The following is a 17,907-nucleotide window of genomic DNA, read 5'->3' as shown; positions in this document are numbered from 1 at the left end:
CTGTACCCCAAGTATCAGTGTTATTGTCCTGTACCCAAAGTATCAGTGTCATTGTCCTGTAACCCAAGTGTCAGTGTCATTGTCCTGTACCCCAAGTGTCAGTGTCATTATCTTGTACCCCAAGCATCAGTGTCATTATCCTGTACCCCAAGTATCAGTGTCATTGTCCTGTACCCAAGTATCAGTATTATTGCCCTGTGCCCCAAGTGTCAGTGTTATTATCCTGTACCCCAAGTATCAGTGTTATTATCCTGTACCCAAGTATCAGTGTCATTGTCCCGTACCCAAATATCAGTGTTATTGCCCTGTACCCCAAGCGTCAGTGTCATTGTCCTGTAACCCAAGCGTCAGCGTCATTATCCTGTACCCCAAGCGTCAGTGTCAGTCCTGTACCCCAAGTGTCAGTGTCATTATCCTGTACCCCAAGTGTCAGTGTCATTGTCCTGTACCCCAGGTATCAGTGTTATTATCCTGTACCCCAAGTATCAGTGTTATTGTCCTGTACCCAAAGTATCAGTGTCATTGTCCTGTAACCCAAGTGTCAGTGTCATTGTCCTGTACCCAAAGTGTCAGTGTTATTATCCTGTACCCCAAGTGTCAGTGCCATTCTCCTGTACCCCAAGTGTCAGTGTCATTGTCCTGTACCCAAAGTGTCAGTGCCATTATCCTGTACCCCAAGTGTCAGTGTCATTGTCCTGTACCCAAAGTGTCAGTGTCATTATCCTGTACCCCATGTGTCAGTGCCATTATCCTGTACCCCAAGTGTCAGTGCCATTGTCCTGTACCCCAAGTGTCAGTGTCATTATCCTGTACCCCAAGTGTAAGTGCCATTACCCTCTACCCCAAGTGTCATTGTCCTGTACCCCAAGTATCAGTGTCATTGTCCTGTACCCCAAGTGTCATTGCTACTATCCTGTACCGCAAGTGTCAGTGCCATTGTCCTGTACCGCAAGTGTCAGTGTCATTATCCTGTACCCGAAGTGTCAGTGTTATTGTCCTGTAACCCAAGTGTCAGTGTCATTGTCCTGTACCCAAGTATCAGTATTATTGCCCTGTGCCCCAAGTGTCAGTGTCATTATCCTGTACCCCAAGTATCAGTGTTATTATCCTGTACCCCAAGTATCAGTGTTATTGTCCTGTACCCAAAGTATCAGTGTCATTGTCCTGTAACCCAAGTGTCAGTGTCATTGTCCTGTACCCCAAGTGTCAGTGTCATTGTCTTGTACCCCAAGCATCAGTGTCATTGTCCTGAACCCCAAGTGTCAGTGTCATTGTCCTGCACCCCAAGTGTCAGTGTCATTATCCTGTACCCCAAGTGTAAGTGCCATTACCCTGTACCCCAAGTGTCATTGTCCTGTACCCCAAGTATCAGTGTCATTGTCCTGTACCCCAAGTGTCATTGCTACTATCCTGTACCGCAAGTGTCAGTGTCATTATCCTGTACCCGAAGTGTCAGTGTCATTGTCCTGTAACCCAAGTGTCAGTGTCATTGTCCTGTACCCAAGTATCAGTATTATTGCCCTGTGCCCCAAGTGTCAGTGTTATTATCCTGTACCCCAAGTGTCAGTGTCATTATCCTGTACCCCAAGTATCAGTGTTATTATCCTGTACCCCAAGTATCAGTGTTATTGTCCTGTACCCAAAGTATCAGTGTCATTGTCCTGTAACCCAAGCATCAGTGTCATTATCCTGTACCCCAAGTGTCAGTGTCATTGTCCCGTACCCAAATATCAGTGTTATTGCCCTGTACCCCAAGCGTCAGTGTCATTGTCCTGTAACCCAAGCGTCAGCGTCATTATCCTGTACCCCAAGCTTCAGTGTCATTGTCCTGTACCCCAAGTGTCAGTGTCATTATCCTGTACCCAAAGTGTCAGTGTCATTGTCCTGTACCCCAAGTGTCAGTGTCATTGTCCTGTACCCCAAGTGTCAGTGTCATTGTCCTGTACCCCAAGTGTCAGTGTCATTATCCTGTACCCCAAGTGTCAGTGTCATCATCTTGTACCCCAAGTGTCAGTGTCATTATCCTGTACCCCAAGTGTCAGTGTCATTATCCTGTACCCCAAGTGTCAGTGTCATTATCCTGTACCCCAAGTATCAGTGCCATTATCCTGTACCCCAAGTATCAGTGTCATTGTCCTGTACCGCAAGTGTCATTGTATTGTACCCCAAGTATCAGTGTCATTGTCCTGTACCCCAAGTGTCATTGTCCTGTACCCCAAGTGTCAGTGTCATTGTCCTGTACCCCAAGTGTCAGTGTCATTATCCTGTACCCCCAGTGTCAGTGTCATTATCCTGTACCCCAAGTGTCAGTGTCATTATCCTGTACCCCAAGTGTCAGTGTCATTATCCTGTACCCAAAGTGTCAGTGTCATTATCCTGTACCCCAAGTGTCAGTGTCATTATCCTGTACCCTAAATGAAATGTCAGTGTCATTATCCTGTACCCCAAGTGTCAGTGTCATTGTCCTGTACCCCAAGTGTCAGTGTCATTGTCCTGTACCCCAAGTATCAGTGTTATTATCCTGTACCCCAAGTGTCAGTGCCATTGTTCTGTACCCAAGTATCAGTGTCCTTGTCCCGTACCCAAATATCAGTGTTATTGCCCTGTACCCCAAGCTTCAGCGTCATTATCCTGTACCCCAAGCGTCAGTGTCATTGTCCTGTACCCCAAGTGTCAGTGTCATCATCCTGTACCCCAAGTGTCAGTGTCATTGTCCTGTACCCCAAGTGTCAGTGTCATTGTCCTGTACCCCAAGTGTCAGTGTCATTGTCCTGTACCCCAAGTGTCAGTGTCATTATCCTGTACCCCAAGTGTCAGTGTCATTATCTTGTACCCCAAGTGTCAGTGTCATTATCTTGTACCCCAAGTGTCAGTGTCATTATCCTGTACCCCAAGTGTCAGTGTCATTATCCTGTACCCCAAGTGTCAGTGTCATTGTCCTGTACCGCAAGTGTCAGTGCCATTATCCTGTACCCAAGTATCAGTGTTATTGTCCTGTACCCCAAGTATCAGTGTCATTGTCCTGTACCCCAAGTGTCATTGTATTGTACCCCAAGTATCAGTGTCATTATCCTGTACCCCAAGTGTCATTGTATTGTACCCCAAGTATCAGTGTCATTATCCTGTACCCCAAGTGTCAGTGTCATTGTCCTGTACCCCAAGTGTCAGTGTCATTGTCCTGTACCCCAAGTATCAGTGTTATTATCCTGTACCCCAAGTGTCAGTGTCATTGTCCTGTACCCCAAGTATCAGTGTCATTGTCCTGTACCCAAGTATCAGTATTAATGCCCTGTGCCCCAAGTGTCAGTGTTATTATCCTGTACCCCAAGTGTCAGTGTCATTATCCTGTACCCCAAGTGTCAGTGTCATTGTCCTGTACCCCAAGTGTCAGTGTCATTATCCTGTAGCCCAAATGTCAGTGTCATTGTCCTGTACCCCAAGTATCAGTGTCATTATCCTGTACCCCAAGTATCAGTGTTATTGTCCTGTACCCCAAGTGTCAGTGTCATTATCCTGTACCCAAAGTATCAGTGTCATTGTCCTGCACCCCAAGTGTCAGTGTCATTATCCTGTACCCCAAGTGTCAGTATTATTATCCTGTACCCCAAGTGTCAGTGCCATTATCCTGTACCCCATGTGTCAGTGCCATTATCCTGTACCCCAAGTGTCAGTGCCATTGTCCTGTACCCCAAGTGTCAGTGTCATTGTCCTGTACCCCAAGTGTCAGTGTCATTATCCTGTACCCCAAGTGTAAGTGCCATTACCCTGTACCCCAAGTGTCATTGTCCTGTACCCCAAGTATCAGTGTCATTGTCCTGCACCCCAAGTGTCAGTGTCATTATCCTGTACCCCAAGTGTCAGTGTCATTATCCTGTACCCGAAGTGTCAGTGTCATTGTCCTGTAACCCAAGTGTCAGTGTCATTGTCCTGTACCCCAAGTGTCAGTGTCATTGTCCTGTACCCCAAGTGTCAGTGTCATTATCCTGTACCCCAAGTGTCAGTGTCATTATCCTGTACCCCAAGTGTCAGTGTCATTGTCCTGTACCCCAAGTGTCAGTGTCATTGTCCTGTACCCCAAGTGTCAGTGTTATTGTCCTGTACCCCAAGTGTCAGTGTCATTATCCTGTACCCCAAGTGTCAGTGTCATTATCCTGTACTCCAAGTGTCAGTGCCATTATCCTGTACCCCAAGTGTCAGTGTCATTGTCCTGTACCACAAGTGTCAGTGTCATTATCCTGTACCACAAGTGTCATACCTATAGTCTCGGCTCATCAGCCCTCCCTTTGTCTCCTTAGATTGGCCTGGACACCGCTTACTGGACTGCAGTAAACCAGTTCTTCATCTGGGGCAGTTTGGCGGTGTACTTTGCCATCAGTTTCACCACGTACAGTGACGGCATGTATCTGATCTTCACGGGCTCGTTCCCCTTCATCGGTGAGTGACCTGTGCTTTTTTCATGTTCATTTGTTTGTATATAACGTTGACACATCGGTGTGGTGGTACCCAGAGATGTAACAGCCATGTTTTCTTCTCCATCAGGGACGGCTCGGAATTCTCTGAACCAGCCCAGCATCTGGCTCGCCATCTTCCTGACAATGGTGCTCTGCGTGCTGCCGGTGGTGGCCTACAGGTTCCTGAGATCACAGCTCAAACCCACATTCAGCGACAGGGTAAGAAGCCGCTGCCGTGATTTGTTCTCATTACATGGTAGGACCGCAAGTCTCAGGAACTATAGTGTGGCTGTGATTATTGACTGTTGAACGATTTTTCAGACTCCTACATTAGCTGCAAAAATATAAAGCTCGTTCTAAACTGAAATTACTGTTAAATTCTGATAATCTGGCATCCTCAGGACAGCATAGTGCAAAGCGATCAGAAATGGTTATCTACTGAGCGCCTATTGTATGGGGCACGATGGGGCATGAGAGGAGGGACCACCAACATCAGACGTAGCTGAACCTGGCGATACATTACAGTAGGAACCTCAGAATCCATCCTGATTATCTGGATATATTGGTTTTCAGTTTCAGGTCACTGTTTGCTGTAAGTAAAATGAAATATTTCTGTTTACATCCAGGAGTTGGAAGCACAGAACAGATTTTTGCACTGACGGAGACTTAGATTAGGTCGCTAGTCACACCTTATTACAAGCAGAAAAATAGCACAGGGTCAAAACCCGCAATTCTCTCTCCTTCAAGTGGCCAACAGCACAGAGAAAAATATATAAAATATAACTTTTATTAATTCATATTAAAAAAAACTACCTTATAAAAAGTGTCCAAGTGCCAAAAACAAAAACACTTAACCACAACATGTCCGAACGGACCAAACAACATAGGGATCCGAATATTAGTTGCAATAAGAACCCTATATAATGTAATCATGACCAGTTCCAATTCCGATCCACATTTAGGTTAGATACCAAATCATATACGTTTATAGACTATGAAATTAAACCAAGGATCCCAGTATTAAGTACGATGTTTGATCCGCAAAAAATCACAGTCTCCACGTGGACTTGCTTACTTGGGTGCATGCATAAATTCCCACACTATTTTGCAAAGCAAGTAATCTGGAAAGATCTCACCCATCAGCAGCTCCGGTGCCGACCATTAGTTCTTCCCTTCCAGGTAGCCGCTCTGTAAGCCAGGAAAATGGGGTAGTCTTGCCCTATTATGCCCTGTAAAGGCTATTGCGGCCCTAACCACAAATTGCTCCCGCCCTTACAATGGCAGTCCACAGCTGACCCTTTTGTCAATAGCCCTAAACATCCCTGTGCACGTTCTTATTGCAACTAATATTCGGATCCCTATGTTGTTTGGTCCGTTCGGACATGTTGTGGTTAAGTGTTTTTGTTTTTGGCACTTGGACACATTTTTTATAAGGTAGTTTTTTTTAATATGAATTAATAAAAGTTATATTTTATATATTTTTCTCTGTGCTGTTGGTCACACCTTATTACAAGCCCAAAGCCTGTGTGAGAAGGCCTAGGTCAGCAGAAGAGTACGTGCTCATTCAGACATCAGTGATTTATCTCTCATCCAAAAAAATAAAAAGATTTCCAGTTTCTCCTACCAAAAAACATGAAAACATGAAAGTTTGATATTATATAAGTGGCACACTGATGGCATCTGAGTGCTGTCCGATTTTATCTTTTTTTTCACAGACCCATAGACTTGCATTGGTGAGTTTAATTTGTGACTGTGATAAAATGAAGACGTGTCTCCATGTTTTGGTTCAGATTGCTCAGACATCAGAAAAACATAGACACGTGTACAGTCCTAAAGATTATAGTGATTGAGTTCTATCCATGAAAAAAGTATGATGTGCACACAGCCACTGACACACGACATGATGCCGTTACACGCAATCTGATGCTCCCAGTGTTCCCCACACACAGTATGTTCTTCCCACAGCCTGCCACACAGTATGATGCCGTTACACACAATCTGATGCTCCCAGTGTGCCCCACACACAGTATGTTCTTCCCACAGCCTGCCACACAGTATGATGCCGTTACACGCAATCTGATGCTCCCAGTGTGCCCCACACACAATATGTGGTTCCCACAGCCTGCCACACAGTATGATGCCGTTACACGCAATCTGATGCTCCCAGTGTGCCCCACACACAATATGTGGTTCCCACAGCCTGCCACACAGTATGATGCCGTTACACACAATCTGATGCTCCCAGTGTGCCCCACACACAATATGTGGTTCCCACAGCCTGCCACACAGTATGATGCAGTTACACGCAATCTGATGCTCCCAGTGTTCCCCACACACAGTATGTGGTTCCCACAGCCTGCCACACAGTATGATGTCGTTACACGCAATCTGATGCTCCCAGTGTGCCCCACACACAATATCTGGTTCCCACAGCCTGCCACACAGTATGATGCCGTTACACGCAATCTGATGCTCCCAGTGTTCCCCACACACAGTATGTGGTTCCCACAGCCTGCCACACAGTATGATGCCGTTACACGCAATCTGATGCTCCCAGTGTTCCCCACACACAATATGTGGTTCCCACAGCCTCCCACACAGTATGATGCCGTTACACGCAATCTGATGCTCCCAGTGTTCCCCACACACAATATGTGGTTCCCACAGCCTGCCACACAGTATGATGCCGTTACACACAATCTGATGCTCCCAGTGTGCCCCACACACAGTATGTGGTTCCCACAGCCTGCCACACAGTATGATGCCGTTACACACAATCTGATGCTCCCAGTGTGCCCCACACACAGTATGTGGTTCCCACAGCCTGCCATACAGTATGATGCCGTTACACGCAATCTGATGCTCCCAGTGTGCCCCACACACAATATGTGGTTCCCACAGCCTGCCACACAGTATGATGCCGTTACACGCAATCTGATGCTCCCAGTGTTCCCCACACACAGTATGTGGTTCCCACAGCCTGCCACACAGTATGATGCCGTTACACGCAATCTGATGCTCCCAGTGTGCCCCACACACAGTATGTGGTTCCCACAGCCTCCCACACAGTGTGATGCCGTTACACACAATCTGATGCTCCCAGTGTGCCCCACACACAGTATGTGGTTCCCACAGCCTGCCACACAGTATGATGCCGTTACACGCAATCTGATGCTCCCAGTGTTCCCCACACACAGTATGTGGTTCCCACAGCCTGCCACACAGTATGATGCCGTTACACACAATCTGATGCTCCCAGTGTGCCCCACACACAGTATGTGGTTCCCACAGCCTGCCACACAGTATGATTCCGTTACACACAATCTGATGCTCCCAGTGTGCCCCACACACAGTATGTGGTTCCCACAGCCTGCCACACATTATGATGCCGTTACACGCAATCTGATGCTCCCAGTGTTCCCCACACACAGTATGTGGTTCCCACAGCCTGCCACACAGTATGATGCCGTTACACGCAATCTGATGCTCCCAGTGTGCCCCACACACAGTATGTTGTTCCCACAGCCTCCCATGCAGTATGATGCCGTTACACACAATATGATGCTCCCAGTGTGCCCCACACACAGTATGATGCCGCTACACGCAATATGATGCTCCCACTGTTCTAAACACACAGTATATTGTACCCACAGCTGCCGACACAAAGAATGATGCCCCTACACACAATATGATACTCCCACTTTCCCCCACACACAGTACGATGTCCCCACAGGCACCAAAACACAGTATGATGCCCCTACACGCAATATGATGTTCCCAATTTCTCCACACACACAATATATTGTGCCCACAGCTGCTGACACACAGTATGATGCCCCTACACTGAATATGATACTCCCACTGTCCCCCACACACAGTATGATGTCCCCACAGCCACCAACATACAGTATGATGCCCCTACATGCAATAAGATGCTCCCACTGTTCTCCACACACATTATATTGTGCCCACAGCTGCCGACACATAGTATGATGTCGCCACATGCAATATGATACTCCCACTGTCCCCCACACACAGTATGTTGTTCTCACAGCCACTAACACACAGTATGATGCCGCTTCACGCAATATGATGCTCTGTTTGCCCCACACACAGTATGTTGTTCCCACAGCCTCCGACACATGGTATGATGCCCCTACACGCAAATGATGATCCCAGTTTCTTCCACACACAGTAAGATGTCCCCACAGCCATCAACACACAGTATGATGCCCCTACATGTAATATGATGCTCCCAGTGTCCCCTACATATAATATATTATCCCCACAGCTACTGACACACATTATGATGCCCCTATTGCCCCCTACACAGTATATTGTCCCCACAGACGCTGACACAGATTATGCTACACCTCCACTTAACATGATGCTCCCAGTGTCCCCACACACAGTATGATGACACCCATAGTTCATCCCCCCACATCTTGATGCCCCAAATGTTCACCACACAGAATGATGCCTCTATAGTGACACACACACAATATGATGCCCCAAAAACTCATTACAAATAGAATTATACCCCCACGACCACCCACACAATATATGATTCCCCCAAAGTCCATTGACACTGTATGGCATATCCGTGAGAAGAGAGTGAGAAGACCGCAAGAGTGTGCAAGGTCCCAGACAAGAGCTACTGCAGAGTCCTGCTGCCAGGAGAGGTGATTTTAAGATGGGGCCATGAAGCTCTGGGGATATAAGTCCATAGTGACAAATGCGCAATATAAATGTAGTTGTTGTGAAGGAGACAAAAGAGATAGTGATCTGATTCCTACAGGTGTCCATCTGCATTACTTACACCACCCCTGATTGAGGAATCCACTTCTGTCCTACAAAGGCCAGTGTACCCACACAATCCACACCACTTTGTGAACACATTACAGGTGTATATGTAAATGTAAACTGTAACATCCTCTTTACTTACCCTTGGGCATGGGATGGGATGGGAGAGATATATTTTTTACATGCTCATTCCAGCCCTAACCCATCTCTTCAACCTATCGCTATCTTCTGATACCTTCCCCTCTGCCTTTCTGATACCTTCCCCTCTGCCTTCAAACATGCCACCATCACACCCATCATCAAAAAAGCTAACCTTGACCCAACTGCTATGCCCAGCTATCGCCCCATATCACTGCTCCCATTTGCTTCCAAACTCCTTGAGCAGCATGTCCATGCTCAACTTTCCTCCCACCTCTCATCTAACTCTCTTCTTGACAACCTCCAATCTGGCTTCCGCCCCCCCAACACAGCACCAAAACTGCCCTGACAAAAATTACTAATGACTTACTCACAGCCAAAGCTAACAAACAGTTCTCCATAATCCTCCTTCTTGACCTGTCCTCTGCCTTCGACACAGTCGACCACTGCCTACTGCTACAGATTCTTTCTTCCCTTGACATCAAAGACCTTGCCCTGTCTGTTGTGAATTCTGTTGTCGAACTCCCTCCTGTGGTCGTGAATGGTACTTCGGCGAGTTCTGTCTATGGGCTCCCTTTGGTGGCTGTGAGTGAAGCTGCTGCTTCTGAGGTTCCTTACACAGGTGACGTGGTTTATCCTTTGGTTGACTGCTCTATTTAACTCCTCTCAGATCGTTACTCCATGCCAGCTGTCAATGTTTTTGCATTGCTCAAGTTCGCTCCTGGATCTCTCTGGTGACCTGCCTTCTCCTGCAGAAGCTAAGTTCCTGATAGTCATTATTTGTTCTTTGTTTTCTTGTCCATCTGGTTTTCATGATTTTGTCTTGCTAGCTGGAAGCTCTGGGATGCAGAGTGGCCCCTCCGCACCGTGAGTCGGTGCAGAGGTCTTTTTTGCACACTCTGCGTGGTCTTTTGTAGGTTTTTGTGCTGATCGCAAGGTTACCTTTCCTATCCTCTGTCTATTTAGTAAGTCTGGCCTCCCTTTGCTGAAACCTGTTTCTGCGTTTGTGACTTTCATCTTTACTCACAGTCAATATATGTGGGGGGCTTCCTTTACCTTTGGGGAATTTCTCTGAGGCAAGGTAGGCTTTATTTTCTATCTCTAGGGCTAGATAGTTCTTAGGCTGTGACGAGGCACCTAGGGTCTGGTCAGGAGCGCTCCACGGCTATTTCTAGTGTGTGTGATAGGATTAGGGCTTGCGGTCAGCAGAGCTCCCACATCCCAGAGCTCGTCCTGTATGAGGTTTAACTATCAGGTTATTCCGGGTGCTCCTAACCACCAGGTCATAACACCTGTCCTGGATTGCCTCATACCTTTCCGACCGCACATTTAGCGTTTCCCACTCCCACACCACCTCCTCATCCCGCCCTCTCTCTGTTGGAGTCCCTCAAGGCTCTGTTCTAAGGCCCCTACTTTTTTCCATCTAAACCCTTGGTGTAGGACAATTCATAAAGTCCCATGGCTTCCAGTACCACCTGTATGCGGACGACACTCAGATCTACCTCTCTGGCCCAGATGTCACCTCTCTGCTGTCCGGAATTCCGGAGTGTCTATCAGCCATATCCTCCTTCTTCAACTCTCGCTTCCTAAAACTCAATGTAGACAAAACCGAACTCATAATCTTTCCCCCATCTCGCGTTCCCCCCCTACCTGATCTATCTATTACAGTAAAAGGCATCACGCTCTCTCCCGCACCTGAAATTCGCTGCCTCGGGGTAACTCTCGACTCTGCCCTGTCCTTCAAACCGCATGTCCAAACTCTTGCCACCTCCTGTCGTCTCCAACTCAAAAATATTGCCAGAATCCGTTCCTTCCTCAGCCCACATTCTATTAAAACTCTTGTGCATGCCCTCATCATCTCCCGCCTCGATTACTGCAACACCCTCCTCTGTGGCCTCCCCACTAACTCTCTTGCACAACTCAAGTCCATCCTCAACTCTGCTGCCCGGCTAATCCACCTCTCTCCTTGCTACTCCCCTGCTTCTCCCCTCTGCAAATCCCTCCACTGGCTCCCAATTCCCCAACGAATCCAATTCAAACTACTAACGCTGATCTACAAAGCCATCCACAACCTGTCCCCTCCCTATATCTCTGAACTAATCTCCCACTACCTTCCCTCATGTAATCTCCGATCCTCCCAAGACCTCCTACTCTCCTCCACACTTATTCGTTCCTCACACAACCGCCTCCAAGATGTCTCCCGAATATCCCCCTTCTTCCGGAATTCCAAGCCTCAATACGTCCGATTATCCTCCACCCTCGGATCCTTCAGATGGAACCTGGAAACCCATCTCTTCAGGAAAGACTACAGCCTGCAATAACCATTCTGTGGCGTCGCCAACCGCCCGAGCTGCAGCGTCACCAACTACCCGAGCTGCGGCCTCACCAACCTCCCAAGCTGCCGCACCCCCGACCTTCTGTCTTTTCCCTATTATCCCATAGAATGTAAGTCCGCAAGGACAGGGTCCTCTCCCCTCTGTACCAGTCTGTCATTGTAAATTCGTTTACTGTAAACGATATCTGTAACCTGTATGTGACCCCTTTCTCATGTACAGCACCATGGAATTAATGGTGCTATATAAATTAACAATATATTTTTTTGCTTCTTCTAGAAATATCTAACAATGGTTTCTTTAATCTCCAGATTCAAAGGAAAATCAAAGAGGCGAAAAAGCGCCCAGTTCCACCTCCGCGCAAAGTGAAGATACGCCGCACCAGCTCCCGCCGGTCTGGATACGCCTTCTCCCACACACAAGGTTATGGAGACCTCATCACCTCTGGCAAAACTTTCCGTTCCAAGATACCTTTCCACCAAACAGGAAGGTTCTCCCCCAATGAGAGGCGATAAGACAGAGGGCATGACAGCGCCAATCCACGACTATGAATGTCATCGTGCCTCGAGAAAGGACAACGGCTGGTTTCCAACTTTTCCTATTACTGAGCTCCTTGTGGATGAACGAGACGGGATAAAAAGCCATATAAGCAAGTGGCCTCCATGTTTACGTCATGCGGTGGCCATCTTGGATTTGGGGATTTTAAAGAGACAGAAGCTGTTTACTAAAGATTTCAATTATTTAAATGTAACATTTTCAGATATCAGTGCCAAATTTATCACACAGGGATCGATACGTTGCCAAAGGATTTCAAAGCTTATTTTTGTAGAAATTTTCCATTGCACTTGGCTTCCTCGTTTTATAGAAAACCGTTTTACTTTCCTTAATTCTATTTTTGTTTTTGCAACCAATTTTCTTAATGGCATCTTTATATGGATTTGAAAATTCCTCCCGGAATAAGGATTAAATGCTGCCTGAAATGTCACCTGGTAATTAGAACTTTGGTGTCCATAGTGTTGTGATTTCACAAGTTAATAATCATTTTTTGTCCCCATGCTGTTATAATTTAAGCCTGTTTTTTGTGCCTGTATTTAATTATGTAAATTAGCAGGAAACGTAGTGAGATAGAGCAACGCAAAGGGACAAAGTGCCCGTCTGTTCTCCTATATGAGCTTAAAGAAGCCCTCCTCCTCCTCCCATCAAAATTGTTATCCTCTTAATATATTGCAGTCATCATATTATACAGCACTGTGTACTTACAATTGCTCATTTTCCTTTCTACCCAGATAATTCTTCTCTTTTCTATAGGTCTATGACAGGTGATTAAAAACTAACAAGCTGAATCCTTCTAAGCTCTATGTAGAAATAGGAGGTCAGTTTTACCTGCATGAGTCATTAGTCACTGCAAAAGTCCCTGACAGAGCAAGGAGCAGCTGGGAGTTGAAGAGTGGGTGACTCATGTAGGAGAAAAAAGACTTCAGTTTCTACATAAAGCAAAGAAAAGTGAAGAATTAGCTGGGTAGAAAGGCAAAATGAGCAATTGTAAGTACACTGTGCTGTATAATATGATGATTGCAAAATATTAAGATATTAAGAGGATAAAAACGTTGCTTTTTTATTGATGAGAAATTCTCCAAATTCATTTTATACTTTGTGTTTCCATTCCTTACCAATGTCAAAATCTCTGCTTGCTACCAGTGCACAAAAAATAGGTTGGCTCGGATTCATCATTGTCGTTTCTGGGAGTAATTTTAGTAACTTTAGTATTTATGCATTTTGCACCATTTTTAAGTTGTCTTTCTCTTTTTAGTCTTTTTTTATTTTTCTTCGACAACTTTACCAATCCAGATGTTTTTGGATAGATTCATGAAACGCGACTTTTTAACATGTCGCATTTTTGTGGCACATCTGACGACAGTCACTGCCTGGAGTAAAGTTTTTGGATATATATTTTTCCCCAGTTGTAGACTAACGTGCCACATTTTTATGTTAGGATCATGCGACTTTTTGTGCTAAAAAGGCGCAAAAATTGTAAACAACAAAAATAAAGAACATTATTGAACCACGTGCACCATTTTGGACAAAAAAAGTCAACAAATAACACAAGATGTAGAAGGAAAAGGGAATTTAAAAAAAAACCTGCAAATGATGAATCGGAGCCATTGTATTTACACTGCAGCAGAAACATTGTGATAAACCTACCAGCAGTGTGCACGGGACCATGTCAGGAAGGTACTCTGCATCTAGATGTTCAGAAAACTGTACCAACAGCATGCAGAGATCTTGAAATTGATGAGGCATTGTAGCAGTTGTACATTTCATTATACAATAATTGAGATTCAGGCCGAGGCTAATTAGCAAATTTGGCCACAATGCCAGATGCACAGCCAAAGATGTCACAGCATAAAGCATGTGAATGGGGGTTGCACTGTCACCACTACGGTACCTCGACAAGCGAGTTGCAGATAGTCACAACAATTGTTTTTTTGTGACTTGCTTGTCGTACTAACCTAGGGGTCTCCATTATGCCACGATATAGCAGCGGCATAGACCGAATTTTGGCTGTGCCACCACCATGTAGCCCCAGCATTTATATGGCACTATGAGTCATTTAAGGTGTTTAATTTTTCATACCTCTTATAAAGTCACACAAACTAAAAATACACACTTTTATTTATTTTAAATTTCAGACTATTCTAATTAGTTTTTAACCTTCACTATATGCAGGTTCCTTCTAGTTTTGCCAGGATGAAAGAATAATGACCTAGTGAGGAAGGAAAGAAGTCATTCAAAAAGAGATCTTAAAGGGGAATGTGACTTCTTTTTGAAATATCAGCCATAAATACTTGCTAAAACTTGTCGTTTGAAGTGCCAATCAGGAGCCAGAAAAAGTCATCTCTGGCGTCTGACACCTTATAAGCAGCCTACTTCCTGTGAAGTCATGTGGCTCCACCTCTTTCTGCTGATTGGTTCTGGGGGTTCCCTTAGGGGAGGGCTTGTTCCTTCTGATTGGTTCTGAAGGTTCACATAAGGGAGGGGCATGGGTGAAACTGTATTTCCACCTCCCACTTAGAACTTCTGGGATTACTTTATCAAACACATTTGCATCCTCTATTTTTGAGGAATTAGGGCATTTCTACAGCATCTTGTTTACTTTTTCATAGGATACAAGGATTATAGGAGGCAGAAAATCATGGCGGACTAAATAAAATGTGAATATTTTATTTATCAAAACCACGGAAATGGGCAATTGTCATCAGTTACCCAGAAAAATTATTCTAAGATTTTCTCGCCACTTTTTCAGTAAACACTACCTGACTTCATTAGGCATTATACACTTGCAACAACGGGATTGATCCTCCAAAAAGGGCAATCATCTTTCCATGTGTTGCCCTTTAAGAACCACCTTCTTTTTAGTAAAAATATATTATTACTTACTGGTCAGACAATACAGGAAAGATATATATCTTGGCCATTAAAAGGTATCAACCACTGAGGACTCTCAATTCTAAATATTTTTCTGGTCAGACAATAGACATTATCTAAATTTGTCAGCCAAGGACCCCAATAATACCAGTGGCCAAAAAAAAACTGGTGTGGACAAGCAGAGGAGGTGCGTGTTCATTTTAATTATTCACATCCCAGCTGTCGGACCCTCATTGATGCAGCCCCTATTATGACTAGACAGCTCTCCTGTATATAACGTTTCTATATAAAGTGCCTTATAAATTCTCCTGTAAGAGATGTTCAGGGATTTCATTCTTTTAATAGATGTTTATATTACCTGAGATTACATGTAAGATGGGAAGTAACAACCACCATGAGCGCATATCGGATGTAGAAAACCAGTTGTCAGGGCACTTCCAGCTAATAAAATCATTAATGTAACATATGTGTGTATTATGGTCCAAGCACGGACCGTCCGCAGGTCTCTTGGCCCCAACTTGGCAGCCTCGGCAGGTCAGATTAGGCAATGGCAGACAGTCCGAGCATGGACCGTCCCCAGGTCTCTTGGCCCCAACTTGGCAGCCTCGGCAGGTCGGATTAGGCAATGGCAGACAGTCCGAGCACGGACCGTCCCCAGGTCTCTTGGCCCCAACTTGGCAGCCTCGGCAGGTCAGATTAGGCAATGGCAGACAGTCCGAGCACGGACCGTCCCCAGGTCTCTTGGCCCCAACTTGGCAGCCTCGGCAGGTCGGATTAGGCAATGGCAGACAGTCCGAGCACGGACCGTCCCCAGGTCTCTTGGCCCCAACTTGGCAGCCTCGGCAGGTCAGATTAGGCAATGGCAGACAGTCCGAGCACGGACCGTCCCCAGGTCTCTTTGCCCCAACTTGGCAGCCTCGGCAGGTCGGATTAGGCAATGGCAGACAGTCCGAAGACGGACCGTCCCAAGGTCTCTTGGCCCCAACTTGGCAGCCTCGGCAGGTCGGATTAGGCAATGGCAGACAGTCCGAGCACGGACCGTCCCCAGGTCTCTTGGCCCCAACTTGGCAGCCTCGGCAGTTCGGATCAGGCAATGGCAGGCAGTCCGAGCACGGACCGTCCGCAGGTCTCTTGGCCCCAACTTGGCAGCCTCGGCGGGTCGGATTAGGCAATGGCAGACAGTCCGAGCACGGACTGTCCGCAGGTCTCTTGGCCCCAACTTGGCAGCCTCGGCAGGTCGGATTATGCAATGGCAGACAGTCCGGGCTTGGACCATCCGCAGGTCTCTAGGCCCCAACTTGGCAGCCTCGGCAGGTCGGATTAGGCAATTGCAGACAGTCCGGGCTTGGACCGTCCGCAGGTCTCTTGGCCCCAACTTGGCAGCCTCGGCAGGTCATATTAGGTAATGGCAGACAGTCCGGGCTTGGACCATCCACAGGTCTCTTGGCCCCAACTTGGCAGCCTCGGCAGGTCAGATCAAGAGACCGCAGACAGTCCAGGCTCGAACCATAATACACAGATGTGTGTAGCCAACAGGGCATGGTTATCAAGATGATTCCTGGTGAGAAGTATTGATGACCACACCCACTTGGTAAAAAGCAGCATTTACACCAGGTGAAAAAAATATACATACATTTATGCAGGTGACCAGTCATATTTAAAGGATTTGACCGGGTTTAAAGTCTGAAATGTGTCCACCAGCTGGTGCATTTTATGCAGAATCCATGTTATAAAATGTGGTTCTGCTAGGAAGAAGCTGTTGGGGCGGATGGGGTATTCAGGAAAGTGACAACCACCAGTTTTTCTACAACTTTACATCTGATATTCCAGAAATTTAGATAGTCAGGCGATTGTTTCTAGCAAGTCACTGCAGCTTCATCTGGAATTTCGCAACACTAAGCAGAGACTGCATATATCAGTATAATTGATTGTCTTCCCGGAGACTCTGGTCCTCCATTTTATATATTTTTCAATAGCATATTTATATACTTTTATATACTTGTCTAATAAAGTAAAAAAATGAAGAAAAGGCACTTAAATGAAAAAAAATATAAAGGTATCCCAATGCATAATAATGTAATCATTTCATGGATGTTTAATATTTTGCAAGATAATTTAAATATAAAATGTGGTCACTGCCAAAAAAATCACTAGAAACTAAAATATGTACCCCTCACTTCCCCATCACGTTGATGCCTCAATCTTGGAGACATTGCACTATAATATGCTGTGGAGCCCTTGTGCTGTGCAGACATTTTATTATTTTGTATCATTCCTGTCATTTGTTTGTTTCCTGTCTCTGTAACAAATGTAATATTTTTTTTTCACAGATGAATAAATGACTGTATATATATATTCATCCTCTATAGTGGAGTTTAAGCTTTTTGCCTGATTCATCATTTGCAACTTTTTGAATAGTCGCAAAATGTTTTCCAAATGTATTCCAGTCCACCTTTCGAGGGATTTTATGTATCCATGACTATAGCATCAGAACCATGATTAGTGCATGAATACAACTTCAGAACCAACATCAATACATGAATGCAGCACTAGAACCAAAATCAGTACATGAACGCAGCATCAGAACAAAAATTAGTACATGAATGCAGCACCAGAACCATCATCAGAACATAAAGAATCATAATTAGTACATGAATACAGCACCAGCACTATCATGAGTACATGTATGCATCACCAAGCTTAGCACACATAGGAATTGCAATGTCAAGCCAGTTCCTACAATATTCATGAGTTGT

At 45.6% G+C, this 17,907-nt stretch overlaps 1 protein-coding gene across 2 annotated transcripts in view; it reads left to right on the top strand.

Moving 5' to 3' along the window:
• Positions 1–17,517, top strand: part of LOC138662352 (phospholipid-transporting ATPase ID-like) — a 283,179-nt gene extending 265,662 nt beyond the window's left edge. Inside the window, exons 26-28 of one of the 2 annotated variants that reach the window (XM_069747882.1) lie at positions 4,296–4,434; positions 4,540–4,670; positions 12,037–17,517. In XM_069747882.1, the coding sequence (XP_069603983.1) occupies positions 4,296–4,434; positions 4,540–4,670; positions 12,037–12,240 (474 nt within the window). In that variant the 3' untranslated portion in view covers positions 12,241–17,517. The remainder of the gene's footprint in view (positions 1–4,295; positions 4,435–4,539; positions 4,671–12,036) is intronic. The other variant, XM_069747872.1, reaches the window with a different exon arrangement.
• The last annotated feature ends 390 nt before the right edge of the window (positions 17,518–17,907 follow it).

Source organism: Ranitomeya imitator, chromosome 1 (genome assembly GCF_032444005.1).
Source record: "Ranitomeya imitator isolate aRanImi1 chromosome 1, aRanImi1.pri, whole genome shotgun sequence".
In the NCBI taxonomy this organism is placed as follows: domain Eukaryota; kingdom Metazoa; phylum Chordata; class Amphibia; order Anura; family Dendrobatidae; genus Ranitomeya; species Ranitomeya imitator.
This window is presented reverse-complemented; position numbering and strand designations above follow the sequence as displayed.